Genomic DNA, 18,831 nt, shown 5'->3' on the forward strand with positions numbered 1-18,831 from the left:
CATAGTACAAAATAAGACGAAATTACGACAAATTGCTTTTAAAAAATGAAAATGTACGATGAACGTGAGGTGAAAATTTTACGAAGTTTTGTGACGATATATTTTCACAAGCAATATAGCGTCGAGTAACAACCGTTATTTTTACTAACTGCTCGTGGTAGCATGATTTTACCTCGAAGACTACGCACCAGATTTAAATTAAATATTAACATAGAACTGTAAAATATAAGCACCAAATACCCCACCTGATAATAAAAATAAAGTAACATGATAAAATATTTACGGACGCAAAAACAGTTCACTCACAGATTCGTTGTGTCATCTGGTATGTCCCAAGGAATACTATTCAAATCACCGAGTTTTCCTGCACAATCGACAATCCTTTTGTAGTCTGCCGATCCTCTGCTGCCCTGCTCTGTACATAAACATTTCGTTGGACAAGCAAAACTTGGAGAAGGAACAATAAAAACAACAAGCCACAACAGCAAGCGAAGCGCCATGTTTGTTTCAGTGAATAGAGGCGTCAATTATCATATGCAAATCACTACTCAAACAAACACTCGGATGTAATTTTCATGAACTCTCCAAAACAATAAGACTTTAGAATCTGCCAGTTCTGAATTTCTTGTGCTTTTAAATGAAATCTCCACGGTTACTAGACGATGAAATATTACCCGAGAAGAAATTAAAGAGCAATTTCTTGAACGTGATCGCGAGATCGAGAGGTTAATGGTGTCAACAAGGTAGCGTGACTTTATCTGATAGCCGCGTAACGCAATTCTTTTGCTTCCTTGAAAACTAAAGGAAGTAAACATTTATCACCTATAGCTATTAAATCTACTTTTAAAGATGGCGCTTGATATCGATACCCTCGCAAGAAGAATGAATTGTATTCCAGTTGCGGGCATAGCGGAAAGACATCGAAACAGTACTTAGTGAAATCGATCCGTGAAACGTGTGGACAGTATGCGGTTGAGTCCATCTTTTTTAGAGAGGAAGGTGCGAAATGGTAAAATCCAAGTTAAGGCTTGCATAGACATTGATACCTAGACTGCAAATCCAATAGCTTGACGGGAAAAAAGTTTGGGACTTTAGGAGGAACGGAGCTCACACAATCGAAACTAGGCTCATCAGATGCCGAAATTAAAAAAGCCTAAAAAGGCTGCGGAGATTTTGAGGTCGGGTGGGACTTCAGTGGAACCTCAATTTAACGACAGGCCAAGGGACTGCGAAAATATGTTCGCTATATAACGAGGTTTCGTTTCGTTATATCAAGGTTCTTTTCTATAAACATATTTTACAATCAGGGGCACCCAACGAGAATATAGTTCAAAACCACATAGCATTGTTATACGTATTTTAGTATTTAAACGGTAGATATAGGCATATTTTTATCCCCTAAAAATTTTTCATCTGTTCGGATTTCCAAGCTGAAAGTCTAGTGATCCGAAAATTAGAGGGATCAAAACTTACCTTTTCGAAAATTTCAGCCAGAAAAATGGCTCCCGAAAATTCTAGGCGACCTTTTTAGGGTAAAAATCCGTTAGAAATAGGGAATTATACCATTTTTTAGATGTTCGAAAATCCTGGGAGAGGCAGGCAGGCAAGAAGTTTTACAACAAATGTTCGCGAAAATTCTAGATCTCAAATCGTCTTCCGAAGAGATAATTTCCGAAAATTGACCTTGGGCGCCCCTATACAATTTCTGGAGCGAAGAATATCGTTCGTTATAACGAGGATTTCGTTCAGTTATATAGAGGTTCCACTCAGTACGTGTACAGATGTACCTCTCAACAGGATGTGCATGTGGTTTTTGCCTCTCTAGCCTGACTCTAAAACAGGGTATAAAAATCATATTTCAAACTCTTTATCTCTGGAAAAAGGGTTCATGACGTTCATATATTTTACTTCAGTCTGACTCAGGCATAGGCGGAGAAGTAGGGGGGCAGGGGTATCCGTAGCCCCCTCAAAAAAAAAATTGGGTAGGGCAGAGCCCCCCCCCCCCGTTTTGAGCCGAAAAAAACTTTTACGGATGTATTTGACAATACCTGTGACATCAGCGACTTCAGAGCGCACATTTTCTGTCCTCAGACGACTCAAGGACTACCAAAGAAGCACAATGAAGCAGAGCCGTCAGAACCGCCTGAACCCTCAACTACCTACTGATGCATTGTTGCAAATCGATTACGGACACACTAAACACTGTGAAGATTGCTCGTGCCAACAAACAACGCAAAGAGCATCTTGGCTTAGTAGAAGATAAGCATCCCCGCCCCCCCCCCCCCCCCACCACGTTTCAAAACACTTCGCCGCCTCTGTCAGGAAAAGGGTCTATTTTTCCCATAATCCGTGATTTTTGTTGATGAAGTTTGATGAGAAACTATCCTCTTCGTTTAATCATAGAGCCAGCCACAGTCGAATGAGCTAAGTGAGTTCTTACGTAGACTACCTGAAAGAACTAGACAAGGTATATTCCTCTATATCTCTTTTATTTCGTCTTCCTTAACCATATCACCATAAAGACTACTGAACTACATTTTATAGTTTTCTTATCCGTCTTCGGCAAAAAGTTCCTGACATGTTTCATTAGGAAAGTGGTGAACTGAAACAGCTCGAGTTTTTAAGTGCTGAGAGTTATAATGACCTTCCCATCTCCTTTGTTAACCCCGCTCTCGTTTATCTGCGCGGAGCCGTTATTTATGGAGCCTCCTCCTCCTGCGGCTCCTATTTCGAAAGTCCCTTCCACTCCTCCACCGGAGTATCCGCCTCCCCCCCCGGGGAGAACCAAACCATAGCCCCCTCCACCAAATCCCCCTAATGAGCCGATTGTTTGGACACTTTGGCCACCACTTCTGAAGCTGCGTGCCTGCCCAAACATACCTTCACCATCGCCCCATAAGCCCGCTCCAGTCCCAGATATTATTCCTGGATTTGTTTTCCGACCTCCAGACCCCGATGCGCCGCCGTTCCTTGTTCCATTTTGCCCAGCTTGCCCGGGATCGCCGTCCAATGAAATACTTCCACCTCCTCCCCCTCCGGCAATAAGTAGTGGCGAATTGTCGATAAGTGTGACAAATGTGCCTCCACCACCTCCTCCTGGTTTTTCTGGGAAATCAAAGCTGACCTGTCCCTGTTGTCCAACCAATATCTTTAGCTTCTGCCCAAGTCTCAGTTCAAATAATCCCGCGATTCTTGCTCCCAGCCCTCCATGTTTCCAACCTGAACAGTTAGTACAGGTCCCGTTCGCTCCTGAAGCACCAAACACCTCGATGGAATACATACCTGTATAAGGAACTGTCCACTCTTGAATGCCATTATTAAGTTGGACTTTGCCCTCGAGGGACGTTCCCACATACCCGGATGCGTTATTTGGACCGACTGGACCTTGCGCACAGAGCGTTGTGAAGACATACTGAATTACGGCTAGGGTAATCCAGTGACCATAAACGAAACCAGGACGCACAGTGAAGTATTGAAGGTGCCTTGTTGATGATGAATTGTTAAGCTCACAGAGACTGACATCTTCACCAAAGTTAAAGGAAAGGCATCCAGGCGTTGACAAGCAGCCATGAAGGCAAGAAGTAATATCCCGCCCCGTATTAGCCACTATCATGTGACCCAGTAAGGCGTGCTCTTCCCACGTCGTTAAATAGGACGATCGAAAATCATCTCTCGTGTGTAGACTTTGAACACAGGTCGCGACGACCAAGACTAGCGTGTAGAGAATGAAACCGGATATTCTGTGTAACGAACATAAAAACGTCTCAGAAACTAAAGTTACTATATGGACCTTCAAAAGTAGTATTAAATTGATTGTCAATAATCTAAGTCCAGAGTTTTTGTTTCATCCACTTCAAAAGGATTTTTTCGCTTTCTCTTTTCTGTGAACGGTGAAAACGAATTTACACTTACTTGTCTTTCTTTCGAAACAGATTGCTTACTTTGACATCTTAGTTCTCTCTGGTTATAATCTTGACTGTCAAGGGCTGTTTCAGTTATCTTTCTTTCCAAAATGCTGTAATAAAATCTTCTCACATAGCAAGGAAAATAGTTTTTATTTTTGCGGTTTTTGCGAAACTTGCGGACTTCTCGAAGCCCTTTTTGACCTTTTCTCTTTCTAAGTGTAGAATTTTGTCAAATTTGTTGTTCTTGCTTTTTTTGCCATATTTGTTGCTCAGTCTTTTCACATAGCAAGAAAAATTCTTGTTACTTCTGCGATTTTTGGGAAATTTGCGGACTTCTCGAAGCCCTTCTTGACCTTTTCTTTTTGTAAGTATAGAATTTTGTTAAATTCGATGTTCTTTCTTTTTTTGCCGTATTTGTTACTCAATCTTTTCACATAGCAAGAAAAATTCTTGTTACTTTTGCGATTTTTGCGAAATTTGCTATTTCTTCTATACTTTTCTTATAACAGTCTTCTTTAAATCTTTTTTGCGGCAATTGCGAAAAGAACTTGTTGGCAAATTTTGCTAACAAGATCGATCCTAGACATAAGTGGTTAGTTGGTCCCAGCGCGAAGGACTTTTATCCCCTGCAGCGCGCCAAATTTACATGAGGAATTTTCCTCCTGTAGGTTCTATCCGATCACCAACGGTTTTACTGATGCGCCGTTAATCAAACCCGATCACTCCACATGAAACGTGACTTAATCACTTGAACTGTGTATTTTTTGCGGGCTTTTTTTCGATTTCGTTTTATCGCTCGTATTCAAATACAAAGCTGTAGGGGGCGTTTTATAATTACGTTCCTCTATTTGAGTACTTTACCAAGGTCGGATTTTCCTGGCAGCCACGGAGCGAAAAAACATTACCGACTTGTTTTTTTTTGAGCGTGCGCACTACAAAATTCCTATTTTTTTTTTATGTTTTCTTTCATGGCGTGTGCAAACCTTGCAACGAGCCCGAAACGTCTGGAGACAAAGCTCGCAAATATCACAACATGTCACTTTTGTTCGTTTTTTGTATTGAACATTCCTTTATTTACTTTCTCTTTTCCGAATTCTTTCCCGTTATTTATTTGTTTTGACATACTTTGACAGCTCGCGACGACACACGCACGCGACAACACACGAGACAGGGACGCAAATAGTTCGCGCCAAAATGACGTCACTTGATGCGATTTTTTGCAGGGGAAACAAGTCGAGTTCTCGCTCCCTTGCTCACTTTTGCTGCAGAAAACAGAAAAAATCTACCGCTCGCCCTTCGTCCATGGACGAGGCAGCACCCACAAACGCATTTACAAGGCTCCGGCAAGAAGAATTTTAGCGCCGTTTTTTTCATCAGAGTTGTTTTTTTGTAGCTGCGCTTAGTCCTTATCGCGATTTACTTAAACTCTAAATGTCAAACAGTGACGACAACAATAGTAATAACAAGCAACTAAGTTAGACTTAAAAAGGCCAAACGTAGTGCTATTGCCGTTCTTCAGTACGGCTGTAGCACTACTTGGTTTTAGACGTCGAATTTAACTCAGTCGAATAAAATAGCTGTTGCGGAAAACAAAACTTAAAATAAAAAAAAGCGGTTAGTGAACTTTTAAAATGTGTTCTCAAACTCATTAATAATTCACAAAGAAAATTCAAAGGAAATTAATGTTTAATGAGTGTTTGGATATCGGATGAAAAACTGCTCATTTTTGCATCCTTAATTTCTCCTTCAAAAATGATTTTGTTTGAGAAGAAATATCAAACATTCGACACAGTGTTTCATCACCAGATGAAACACCTCGAAGTTCGTCAAAAATACTCCGCTACGCGTCGTATTTTCAACTCTCTTCTCGGTGTTTCATCTGGTGATGAAACACAGCGTCTCATGTTTGATATATTACTTCTAATGTATGTATAATTTATGAATTGAGTTCGGCACAGCAGATGTGCGACGTTTGAAACCAAGTCGAGCTACTGTCGTGTAGCAATCGGCAAAGCTTGCCGTGCTACACGGCAGTCGCACTCGACTTGGTTTCAAACGTCGCGCTACTGCCTAGCCTGCGAAAACATCCGTTTCTCCTCCCCGGGGGGGGGGGGGGGTACTCCCATACATTACCTATACGGGTATGTGCCGCCCAACGGGGTCGTGATTTTGAAGCTCCTGATTTAGAACGGGGTATCTATTTCAGAAGCGTTTTCTAGAACGGGGTATAAAAAATTGTGGATCGCGGCTTTATCTTCTGCTTAAAATTGTTGCTGATTATGAAGAAGCATTTATTTGACGTATAAGTCGAACAAATAAAGAAATATCTTTTTAAAAAACAGGGCTATTTCAATTTACAGACTTTCTAGAACGGAGTATAAACAATTGGCCCATTTCTAGAACGGGGTATCAGTTTTACGGCGAATTCTAGAACGGGGTGTAAAAAATGGGCCCATTTCTAGAACGGGGTATCAATTTTAGGGGAATTTTTCTTTTAGAACGGAGTGCCAATTTGGAGTCCCGGGTGGCACATACCCACCCAAAAAATACCCAAGTGCCCCCCCCCCCGGGTTCTCCTCGCTCTTCGCTGCCGGGGAAGTTTCGCGAGGAGGAAACGCGCGAAACGTCTCCATCGACGAAGACCGAGAAGAAACGGATGTTTTCTCAGGCTAGCTACTGCCGTGCTAAAGTCGAATTTCATTCAATCGATTTAGCTCGGCACGGCAGTACAACGACGTTCGGAAACGGGCCTTAACTGACCTGTGCGAAGAATTCTTCTGATTCACAACACCCATTCCTCGAGATAACATAAATACGGCCAAAACTTCTCGACGCAGAAGAGAGGTTTGTTTAAAATGTCAACGATAATAATTGAGTGGTATATATACAGTTTTGGGCTTGTCGGTCTTGATAGCTAATGGTTTCTCTCCGAATATTGACCCTGTCAATCAAGAAAAATTATGGCTGTAACTCGTCTACATATTTCTTGATGAAAGGAATAGCATTTGTGTGATTTTGAAGAAATGTTTGTGTTACTGATTGCCTCGACGCTAAACATTTTTGTCTAACCATCTCCGCAGATTTGAATTTCTCTATATCGTTTGCTCAAGAGTAAGACGAAAGACAAGAGATACGTTCAGTTAAAGGTATCTTAGGATACGTTCAGTTAAAGGTATCTTAGCTTTGTTTTGTTATATTTTGACTTTTGGACAATTTTAGTTCATGGGACTTTCGACGAATGTTAATATATTCATTTGACACATACTACATTTGGGCCGCCTGTGTCTAGACCGACTGGACCTTGCGCACCGAGCGTTGTGAAGACTTACTGACTTATGGGTAGCGTAATCCAATGAACATAAACGAAACCAAGTCGCACAGTGAAGTCTCGAAGGTGTTTTGTTGAGGATGAATTGTTAAGCTCACAGAGCCTGACATCTTCACCAAAGTTAAAGGAAAGGCATCCAGGCATTGACAAGCAGCCATACTGACACAAGAAGTAATATCTCTCCCCGAATGAACCACTTCCCTGGGGCCGGTTGCTCGAAGCCTGGTTAGCGCTAACCGTTGGTTAAGAGGTATCAAAATGTATAGGTTTCCATGGTATTTAACGCTGGTTAGCACTAACCATGCTTCGAGCAACCCGGGCTAGGTCGTTAAATAGTACTCGTAAATCATCACTCTTGTGGACACTTTGAACACAGGTGAGGCAGGTGGCGACCACCAATTCAAGACCAGCGTATAGAGAATGAAACAGGATATTCTACGTAACGAACGTAAAAAATAACTGTCTCAGAAACAGAATAAAAACAAGATCTTTCTATTCCGTTGTTCATTATTTTGAGGCTACGTGTGAGGCCAGGTGTGAGCCTGAGTCTGTGTCGTGACGAATTGCACTATGGGACTGCTTTGGGAGACAAACTTTGACCCAGGTTACTCCGCAACTCCGTAATGGCCAATACCGTAAACCGTCGCTAATAGCCCCCCGGTTATAGGCCCGGCATCAACCGGTAAACCAAAAATGTATTCGATTATAAGTCCCCTGATATATAAGCCCTCGCTTCCAAAAATTCGATTGATTATGACGTTTTGAAGGTTAATTTAAACCACTATACAAAGCGTACTTTGATCAGAATTTCTGTAGTTAGTTTCTTCTTCGTTTACAAGCCATTCTAAAACCCCTTACGAATATGTATAAGCCCAGAGTTTATAAGCGGCAGAATAAGAAACAGAACACAAACAGCGGTGACAAACATACTAAACTTAATCATTTTTATAAACTTGACGTTTCGTATGCTACTCAACATACATCCTCAAAAGCAAAGGATTAAATTAACTGCAAAAACCTTGGACGAAGATCCTGCTAGTTGTAAACGTTAGATCTCTAGAAAAGAGATCTAATCAGCCAAAATATAAAGAACCCAAGAACAAGAAGTCAAGTTATACCTTCTACGCTACAGGTGAAACACGATCCATCACTTCAAAAATTTACCTGTAACAGTAAAAACGTGGTCTACATAGCCTGCAGTGCAGGCGTGTTTTGGGCAGGCGAAAGCTGCTTGTTCGTACTGTTGTAACCGCCATCTTTGTTATGCCTTTGTTATGATGAAGGAAGATTAGGGAGAGTAGTAAAAATAGTAACCCTAAGGGTAGGTGCTGGGGCGAAAGAAGTACAGAGGGGAGGGGGAGGGGAGAAAAAAATACGCTTGCCCGATATCATTGTTCTTTTGGGAAACGCCGTACGCTGGCAAACGGAGCCCCTGATTGGTGCGGCTTAGGGGAAGTAGATTGATGCCTGTCAATCAAATGTAAGTCTATATTGTTTATTCCGTTTTCGTTTGTATGCAACTGTGGGAAAGAATTATTCTGAATTCAGAAATGGCAGACGCAAGAGCGATTTTTAACTCTGCTGTGGAAACAAGAATTAAGTCTTTTGGAATTGGAACGGTTGGGGATGTCGCGAGTGTTACGCAATAAGAAAGTCAAAGCGATTTCTACACTGGCATCAGGACAAGATTTGCTTGCAGTGACTCGCCCCATTTTCTCCCCTCTTTTCGCGTTTCAACATACGCTTTCGCCAGCAAAACATTCGCGCGCCCGAAGAAACCGCCTGCATTGCAGGCTATGATGTACATGGTTCAATGTAACCGTTGTAATTTACAATATATAGGTGAAACTAAGCGACGTCTCAAGGACAAGGATGTAACGAACACAGACGTGCAGTCGACAAAACTAACATGAAATCTAAACCCACTACTGTTTCTGAACACTTTTTCTCTCACTCTAACCATTGTCATACTGACATGCAGTAAATCCCACTAGAGAAAATTCATTCTTCACGTGACTCAGTTCGTAAGGCCAGGGAGTCGCATTTGATAGGTAAGGCCATGCCTCTTGAACCTCATGGCCTAAACCGCAAGGACGAATTATTGTAATCCATATCCTTAGTATTTTTCCTTTCCAGTTTTTGTGTTGTACTTCATTTCCGCCTCTCCCTTTTAAACAATTTTTATTGCGACATTCTCCATCTATATAATATTGATCCCTACATAAGTTCAGTAACATCTGTAAACCTGAAGGAGGCTGGTATGGCCAGCCGAAATATTGTTATGTTTAAAAAAACAATACTCGTTGTTCTGAATCAGCTTTGCAGTAGTCTTTGGATTTCTCCTTCTTGGATCTTCAAAAGCACCCGTTACAATTTCGAAAACTTTACTTATATAATAGAGAAAAAGGTCTGGGACCAAGATTAAGCACAAAACTTAAAAGTTAATCTATAAAAAAACAGCTAATTAATAAAAGCATCAGCTTCCCGCTACTGAAGATTACATTGAAAGCCGGCTTCAGTTCTTACATAAGCAATGTTTCTTTGATTTTACAGTGATTATTATACATTCAACTCACTATCTCTTTTCTGATTGACACCGAAAAAATAGTTGACGACAAGGACTCACCAAACACAAAAAGCTAGACGAAGGTGGCAAAGGAGCTGTTTGCTGATTACGTGAAAGAGAAAAAACTGAGAAAACCTGAGGAAAAGAAAGAGTTGGCACAAACTTTGAAAACATTTTATGTGGAAGCAAGAAAGAAAGAATTCGGTAAATGTATAATAAAACAATTATTAGATTCGGTTTTTGTGATATCTAGAATAATCAAGGTCTCTGTAAGAGTTATCATCTATGTCTTGGCCGATAACCCATACCTCGACCTTGATTATTCTGGATATCTCAAAAACCTCATGCAATAATTGTTTATTATTATTATTATTATTATTATTATTATTATTATTATTATTATTATTATTATTAAAATAGTCATCTAATAAATAAAAGCCCCAGAGAACTTATTCATAAGTGAAATTATATCTTGAAATCCTACTTTGGGTTGTTACTGCGGATCTAAAAGATTTGATTTGAAAAAAAATTTGAACTCAGGTTGGTTCACACGGCACCGGACGATTATTGGATCGGCTGAAAAATTTACAAATGAAAACAAGACTTTGACAACATTACTTTTTGCGTCGTTTTTATTTTCTCCTCAGTCATTTGACCGTCTTGTGGGTTCAGGTCAAGTTGTGACTTTACGGGTGCGCTTTTTCCCGGTTGCGATTTTTTTTAACTCAGTGATTGGTGTATTAACAAAAGACTTCAAAAGCTACATAAAAGTAGACAGTAAGGGCAATACTGTAATAACAAGCCACCAAGCAGGACATAACCAACCTGTACGAAGAATTTTTCGGATGCTCAACACTCATTACTCGAAATAGAAAAAATAAAAATAAAAATCGGGTTAAAGCGTCCCCGCTTCAGAGATTAAGCTTGCCTTAAAATTTACCCCCGATAATTGAGTAAATGCAGTTTTAAGTTTGTCCGTTTTAGCCAAATGAAGTCTCTCCGAACATCACGCTCTTGTCAATCAACCAAAATAATGCTATGATTTTAACTCATTTACATTTCTTTCTTTGATTCTCTGTTTTCTTAGAATTGCAACAAAACTAAAAATTTTTGTTTAAACGCACTCGTTCTTTTTCGGTACTGTTGTAATTAAAATAACACTTTGTAACTCCTGCCGCAATTTCCGATGATTCCATCACACTTTGTAATAGATTAGTTAATCTTGAAAGTAATTCAACGTACTTGGTCAACAAAAAACATAACTGTTACCTCATAAACAAAGTTAACGTCGTCATCGAGAAGTTGACGTGCGAAAAGTCAGAAAATTAGTTACATCTCCGCTAAATTAAATTTACATGTCATAGGGGGGTTCGTAATAGTCATTTATTTAAATTATAGTTTCTTAAAAAGGTGACTTAAATAAGAAATTTGCCAAAAATCATATCAAAAAGAGAAAAAATACTTTCGTTATCAGCCTCGGCCGATAATACACTTATTTTCCCTCATCCTGTTTTTCTCTCCAGCTTTACCAGTTGGCAACAATATGTATTCAAGACAACTATTCATTAATTGCTTACCGTCTAGCTCCTTGACGTATACATTTCCCTTCGTGACGTAAAAAAGTTGTTTTTGTGGTTAAGAGGTTCATCATTGGTAGACAAAGAATTATAAAAGGTCTTCGAACTTCTTGGGGGAAAAACAACCACTCAATTAATACAGTTTCTGTGAAAAGGATACTGGTTCTTTGTTGTTAACAATAAAGAATCAATAGCCTTAAGCTTATCACTGAAACTAGCTGCGTCGCGATTTTGTACTGCTGATAAAAACAAGGAAAAAGGCAATGAAGGACCAGGAGACACGAAAAGAACAATAACTGGGATTTTGCCCTTCTCCGGCCAATCAACGTTAAACAGGAGAGATTAATTGGACAAGTCAATAAGAGAACAACGACAGAAGCGTATCTTCTCCTCCACACTAATTGCGCTTCCACACTACTGGAATAATTTACAAACACACCGCTATTGAAAAATGCCAGCTCTGCATTGGCCGTTTTTAGTCCTTCCGGTGTTACGACAAGTGTTGAATTCGAATGAACGTCATTTTTATGGAGGCAGCCAGATGGAATTAAGTCGTTGATGATCCACTTAAGCCAGTGCTTCCAGCTCCGCATCTGCATTGGCCGTTTAGACCTTCCAGTCAAGACACTTTGCCGGTCACTTCGGCCAAGAAGATATAAATACGAAGACTGGTCATAAAGCTGGGCGAAGGTGGCAGATAGTGCTAAATACAACTTTGCACTCCAGTCAGAGCGAAGAAAGACTTTACAATTGAGATTTGTTGGTTCGACAGGTCCGAGTAAACAAAAAGAAAGAACAGTGCTTGTTCTGCCGATCGAGTGATGGAAAACGTCCTTTCAACTACACTGATGTGTATTGTTCTGTACTTTTTCACAAAGATTTGTTTGGCTGTAATAACATACCGTGAACGAAGGGTTTTGATAGTGCAGGGTTCTGGAATGATCGACGCCCGGAACCAGAGAGCGATACAAAGAGAAGAGGATCTTAACAGGCGCATATTACGAACACGAAGCCCGGAAAACGTCCGTCGAAGGGCTGAGAGTAGAGTGCACCCACAACCTCAGGAAAATGACGAAAGAAATGGCTAAGTAAGTAAGTCGAGGATATTGTTTGAAGTCTCCAAAAAAGCCTATGTATTTAATGCGCACTATTGGCGATAACTTTAACCAGTTTTCGTGTAACTGAAAGTGTTGTCTTCCTTTACTGGAGCTCTTGCACAGCCCGTCAAAGTTTAGTATTTTAGATCACAAGTAATGACCTCTTTTGACAAAACGCTCAATTTAATTTTAATTGACTTCACCAGTTTTAATGAATGTGTAGTTCCAGAAAATATCCAGACCCCCACCACGGAGGGAATTTCACTTAGGACCCCCCCACCTCCCTGGATTTTCCATTTTTGCAGGGAACTGATGACCCCCCACCCCTTCGGAATTTCCACAAGCGTGATAAAGACCCCCCAACCCCTCTGGAAAAGTTCATTTTCACGAAAAAAGACTATTAAAGTAGCGAGAAGAATGAGGCAACTTATGGTTAGTACCCAACGGTTTCCATCAGAAGCTTGTATGCTTCAGTTTCCATTTATTTGAGTGATCTCGCAACATTTAAACACACTACATGCACCACCACAAAGTAACCTGATCTGTAATTTTTGCTCATCTCTTACTTTAATGAAACAGAGAAAGTTAATAAGTCGGTTATATTTGTGAATTTACCTTAATCAGGGCAAGCTTACGATTTGTTATTCATCTCAAGGACGTAATGTTGATAGAATTAATTTCGTGCGGAAATGTCAATGTCAAACTTCAGTGCAAACTTACGACCACAAAATGAATGCAAAACAAAGAGGAGAATAAAAACTCTGAATTCTGAAATGATAACAATGAATAACCCCTGCATCTTGAAGGTACTTGAAGGGAAACCAAGTTCAATTTACTGTTTTTCGATCGACTGATGCGACGTGATGCGCGATGGCCGTATAAGTGTTTGGTGAAATCGACACCATTTCAGCGAGAATCGATCATGAACATGCCACACGTTCAACCACAAAATTAAGGGAAAATGAAAAGGAGAATAAAAACTTTACATTCTAAAATAGTTACAATGTATAGCTTGAGCTTCGTGAGGCAAAATTGCCACTCTTCTGATCTATCAATCGACTGACGCAACGAGATGTGTTGCGTGATGTGTTGCACGCGTTGATGTTTTGAGGAAGACTGGTAACGGGTAATGGCGGCCGAATATACGACGATGCGATAAAACGAGTTGTAATCGGTCTAATTCCTTTGAAATTACATCCAAAACGCTTTTGGAAGAGAGGAAACCTGGTTAAGATCAAAAGGAACAATCTTAAGTGACATATTTCAAGTTATTCATGTCCTAAAAATGATCTACCAGGTCGGTAAGAAGCAATGTTCGAACTCAGGTCGAAAAGGAAATGATATTGCCCCCCTGGAAAGTGATTTTATGGTCCAACCCCCCTCCCTTCTGGAATTTCCTGAGCCTCTGACCCCCCCACCCCCCTGGAATTTCCAATTCCCTCCGTGGTGGGGGTCTGGATATTTTCTGGAACCACACAATGGTTTTTTGGCATGTCTAGTATTTTCCGTGGGGGTAGTATAAGTGTATTATACCTGTACGAAGTGATTCTCTAAACAGGGAAATAAGTTGTATATACAAAATAATGTAAAATTAAGCCTAAGACACAGTTATCATCGTTTGATTCATATTATTATGGCTCCTATATAAATAAAGAAAGTGTATAAAACTTCCAAAGTTCAATCATAGCAATTTCATAAACCCTCTCTCATGAATTTTATTGTTAAGAACTTTATTCCATGAGTCACTCTCGTAACTGAGACGGTCTCAGTGGGGTGGTAGCTTTGACGCTTGACGGTAAATTTTTTCCACTTTTGACGGTTGACGGTAAATTTTAGAGCTTTTGAGGTTGCCTTGGCTTTTCACCTATAAAATTTCAAAAGTTTTTCAGATTAAAGAAAGTTGTAAGGTCTTGTGATGTCTAAAAAGAGTGTTTTTTGAAAACATGGGTACTTGCTTGTTTTTCCAGTTTAGAGATTCATATTTTTCAAGAGCCAGAATCCCGTGATGATCACCTAAATTAGTGGGGACTGAAGTCCCTTGAACCTTTTTGACGGTTAATAGTAATCAGCATTTTTGCCGATTGTCAGACGGTTGTCTGAGTACTGTAAACTGCCCCTTGTGAGTCCCAATCCCTCCCCACTTATAAGCTTCCTCCCAGTTACAGGCATATTGTACGTGTAATTATCCGATTATAAGGCCCTTCGACGGATAACCGCCCTCCTCCAAATGTATTGAAACGAATTCGATTTGTTGTGACGATTTGGAGGTTAATTAAAAACCCGTAAATGCAAAACGTATTTTGAGCAGCACTGCTATGGCTTGTTTCGAAGCGCTTTTTCTATTCCGGTTATAAACCCCTAGGATATTAGCCCCTCCTTTTAGAAGCCCCCTAAAACCCCTTACGAAGATGTATAAGCCCAGACAGGAGCTAGTATAAGCAACAGTTTACGGTAGAGGACTAATTGGTACGTCGTAAACAAAGTAGATTAAGTGTCGCTTAATTTATTTAGTTATTACCACACTGATTCCAGCTTTCAAATGCCAAGTACCTTTAGAATGTTTAACATCTGTTTTCTCTTGTTAGGGCATCTTCCGACGACTGGTTCACTTGCAAGCTTTTCTGTTTTTTTTTTCACCGGCTTCTGTTCCAAACTAAACAGTTTGTTGGGGACGGATATTCTGAAAGAAAAAAGAATCCATATTGAAGGGTGCCATTGCCCTAATTTTCAAGCTGTAATAGACCTATACTTATCTGCTTATGTACACTTCACCGCACATTCAAAAAATGTAAATCGGAAGAGTTTCTTCAGACATTGCTTGTATGATGATAGCGCGACTTGAATTGTGAGTAAACTTAGCTTGAGTAAATTGAGAATAATACAGATCATGTCATACTTTTTTCATCACTGTCATGGACTTAAAAATAATTACGATGAGCCTGCGAATACAGTCACCTTTCCTCTCGGCTTCCGAGAAATTTGGGTAGTCACGTGACCGTACGCCCGTCCGTACCACAGGCAAACCAATGTGAAATGGGTATTTTTTTACTTTGTGTGGAGCCTGGATGCTGATAGACGTCTATTAAGGTCGTCTTGGCCACCCAGAAAAGACAACAACAAAGCTCAGTCTTTTTTTTCCGACTTACTTTTAATGTCTACGCTGACGTCGATAACAGGGAAAGAGCTAGAGCGAAAGATAAAAAAAAACAAAGGTGATTAAGAAGCGGTCCAGATAAGAACGATAGCACTGAACGGCAACGAACATGTTGGAATGCAAAAAAGGTGCTAACTTTTCTATTGTCTGTACTTACTTCTGATTGGCTTAAACAGCAAAAGTTAACAAAACTTCATAAAGCAGTACATATATTCATCTTTACTTTCCAACCCTTTTCCATATAACAAAATCTGGTCTCAGTTTGAATAACAAAGAAATCCTATGTGGGGAACATGTTAATTTGTGAACTTTTCTTGGCTATTATTTTCAACTCTTATGATTGGTCAAAATCTTTTAACACAAAAAAACATCCTTTCAAAGTGGATTGCAAATGCATTTTATTACGTAAACGGCCTTCATGTAGGTTTATGCATTATCTGTGTAAAAATGAGAACATTCCTATGTGGGGAAAGCACCGTTGCCCCATAACAAAAGAAATTACTATCTATCTTACCCGGATCATTACTTAATTTGTATAGGTAATTGCATGATTTGTAGTGATATTTGGCATAAATACCACGAGTGATATTTCAAAATTGTTATACGTAATTTTAAGAGCCTTTAGGCGAGTGAAATTTGAAACAACAAAACAACAACAACAAGTTTATCATTGAGACTTTTGTCCTTGGGCCATCGTAGTTTGATCAAAAATAAAACACAAACAGCGGTGATAAACATTGTGAGTTTTTGCATGTTTATAAACTTTATGTTTCGTATGCTATTTAACATATATTTTCAAAAGTCATCTTAAGTGACCGTTAGCCTGCGTAGCAAGCGTTTCCGCATGAGTTCGTTGAGCAAGTTGGGACGACAGCGAAAAAAAAAAAACATAGGCACGTTAAACGTGCATGAGCTATTTTGAATGCTTCAGTGTAACTTTAATGCTTCGGCGTAACCTTGCCAAGAGTGATGAATCTACGTTTTTCGTCTTAAATGTAGATTGGGTTTTTGTGCGAAATTGAGTATTGCGCTACATAAATGAAAACGCGAAACGCTCAGCTGAGTCGATCCTCATGCTACATATTCACTTTCCTCTGTCTTTCCCTGTTACATCTGGTGTTAGTTAAACAAATTGTTAAAGTAAAATAAATACCTTCTCACCAAACGTTGATTAGAAGGAAAACTCTAAGGTTTCCTCGGAGTTTCTTGAGGCAAAATGTGACTCATCGAATACTGAATAGTTACGAAATACCAGGATTTTTATCATTGTGGTAGATAGTTGCATCATCATAATTCACGAGGTTTTCACCTGCGATTCTACTCAGTGAAACAGTCTTTAACTCCGACAACATATTTCTTCATGTTTTAAAAGCTATTGCTTCTTAAAAGACAAGAGCCTTTTTTAAGGCATTGGTTACAAAACGAAACAGCTCTTCATACGTTCAAGTTACCATTATTATTGTGAAAATCCAATCTGCATGAGATGTACTGTCACACAGCTGGCAGGTGAAAGTGTTGGACTTTGCCCCCTTTTGTGGTTCGTACGAGAGGGAATTCGAGTTATCACACAGTAATCCAGTAAACAGAATTATAAAAATAACTGATGCACACAATTTGCATGTGAAGATGTTGGTCTTTGGCCTTTTACAATTCGTACGTAAAAAAAAAGCAAATTGTTTACTACAAAATTTTCTCAAACGATTTTAAGAAATCACCTCGGCTTCATTACAACATCTACAATTAAATTATGTTTCATGCAACGTCAAGGTTGATAGCCTAACATTTATTAACTTCCAAGAAAATTATCAAACTGTCAAAATAAATTTCTGCTCATATCATGTCACTCCACTCAATAAAGCAGTATTTAATTATTGTGTCAACTAGCTTCTTCCAATTATTTCCTAACGCTACTGTTTCTACTTAAGTTACGCATCTTTAAAATTCGTTTCAATAACTATAATACTTAGTATGCAGGAACGATATATCATCTTGTTCACTTATTATTCTTTTTTTCTGTTTTACCAGAACGTAAAAGGTCTGTTGAACTTTGTAAGCGAGAGAATAATATTTTTAAAGCTTGTTTACTGAATTGACAATACTCGGTACAGCTTTCAAAAAAATAAGCTGCCCTTCAAACTTCTAAAACTAAATTTTATAGCGTATACTTTCGAATTAAAGTCCATATCTAAATATCAATTATTGCTTCATTGAAAGAGCTTTGCAAATATATGATCTTTTATACTCTACCCAGTTGAAGCAGGTAAAACAGAACTCATAAATACGTGCGTCGTACCGATAGCCCAATTAGGTCAGAAATGCCTTGAAGCAGCATCCACACTAAAATATGAACCCTTAAACAGCTGCATCACTGTATACAGCGTTTGAATCATGAAGATGTTTAATGTAATGCTTCCAAACGCCTGTAGCCGTAATAAAAGACGAAAAAATTGTGAAGAATCAAGATGGCGGTCTCAAGCTGCCCTTGTTCGACCTTTAGCAATGCCATCTTTCAATAGATGCCAAGATCTCATTGGTTCCTAAGTATCAACTCATAGTACCTTCAACCTTATTGGCTCTTGCAACAAACATCCGAACATACAAAGCCACAAAGATACGTACGCTCACATCACTGACATATGAGCTATTTTGAAAAAATAGCTCAAAAAAGGAATGAAGGGGGAGATTTCGCTTAAAACCTCACGAACATCGAGGCGGCTATTGGAGGAAAAAGCTACCGTGAACGATTTTGGAAGAACAGTTCTCAGTGCCGAGATATGCTGCTGCAAGTAAAATAAGGTAATAGCGTAATTTAGTTGCTATGACAACTACGATGTCGTTGCAACCCTGATCATAACAAATTTCCGTCTTTATCTAATACAACGTGGTGCCAATTTTTCCAAATCTTTGTTTATGGCGACGCAGTTTATGCTCAAACTTGGGAGGTATTGACCCTGAAAACTGTATCGAGCCACCTTAACCTACTTTGTTAATAATTCGTCGCGAAAGTTAAAGCACGCTGAAAAATATTTCATGAATTGTAAATTAATATAATAATAGATGTGTTTATCAGTTCACTGATCAATGCGTTCACAGATAACTGGGTAATATCTGGAATCAGAATCTTAACTTTATAGTAAAAATTATTCCTAATGAAAGAGTATTTAGAAGAATTAAAAAGAAAGTGAATTTTGTCTTCGATTTGAC

At 39.3% G+C, this 18,831-nt stretch overlaps 2 protein-coding genes and 1 long non-coding RNA gene across 3 annotated transcripts in view; all 3 read right to left on the minus strand.

Annotated features, from left to right (window-relative positions):
- The window catches only part of LOC140930362 (uncharacterized), a 39,488-nt gene extending 38,808 nt beyond the window's left edge, over positions 1-680 (minus strand). The window contains exon 1 of the mRNA XM_073380044.1: positions 307-680. Within this exon, the coding sequence (XP_073236145.1) occupies positions 307-500 (194 nt within the window). The 5' untranslated portion in view covers positions 501-680. The remainder of the gene's footprint in view (positions 1-306) is intronic.
- Positions 681-2,364: 1,684 nt separating this feature from the next.
- On the minus strand, positions 2,365-3,693 carry LOC140929337 (uncharacterized). Its single transcript, XM_073379136.1, has one exon. The coding sequence runs from the start codon at positions 3,611-3,613 to the stop codon at positions 2,621-2,623; it is 993 nt and encodes a 330-aa protein (XP_073235237.1). The 5' UTR covers positions 3,614-3,693; the 3' UTR covers positions 2,365-2,620.
- A 3,863-nt stretch (positions 3,694-7,556) lies between these two features.
- On the minus strand, positions 7,557-15,512 carry LOC140929894 (uncharacterized). Its single transcript, XR_012164812.1, has 3 exons — positions 15,406-15,512; positions 14,992-15,153; positions 7,557-7,668 (listed from the first exon to the last, which is right to left on the minus strand). It is a non-coding gene; the product is annotated as an uncharacterized lncRNA (long non-coding RNA).
- Positions 15,513-18,831: the final 3,319 nt, after the last annotated feature.

The sequence above is a fragment of the Porites lutea genome, chromosome 3 (genome assembly GCF_958299795.1).
Source record: "Porites lutea chromosome 3, jaPorLute2.1, whole genome shotgun sequence".
Taxonomy (NCBI): Eukaryota; Metazoa; Cnidaria; class Anthozoa; order Scleractinia; family Poritidae; genus Porites; species Porites lutea.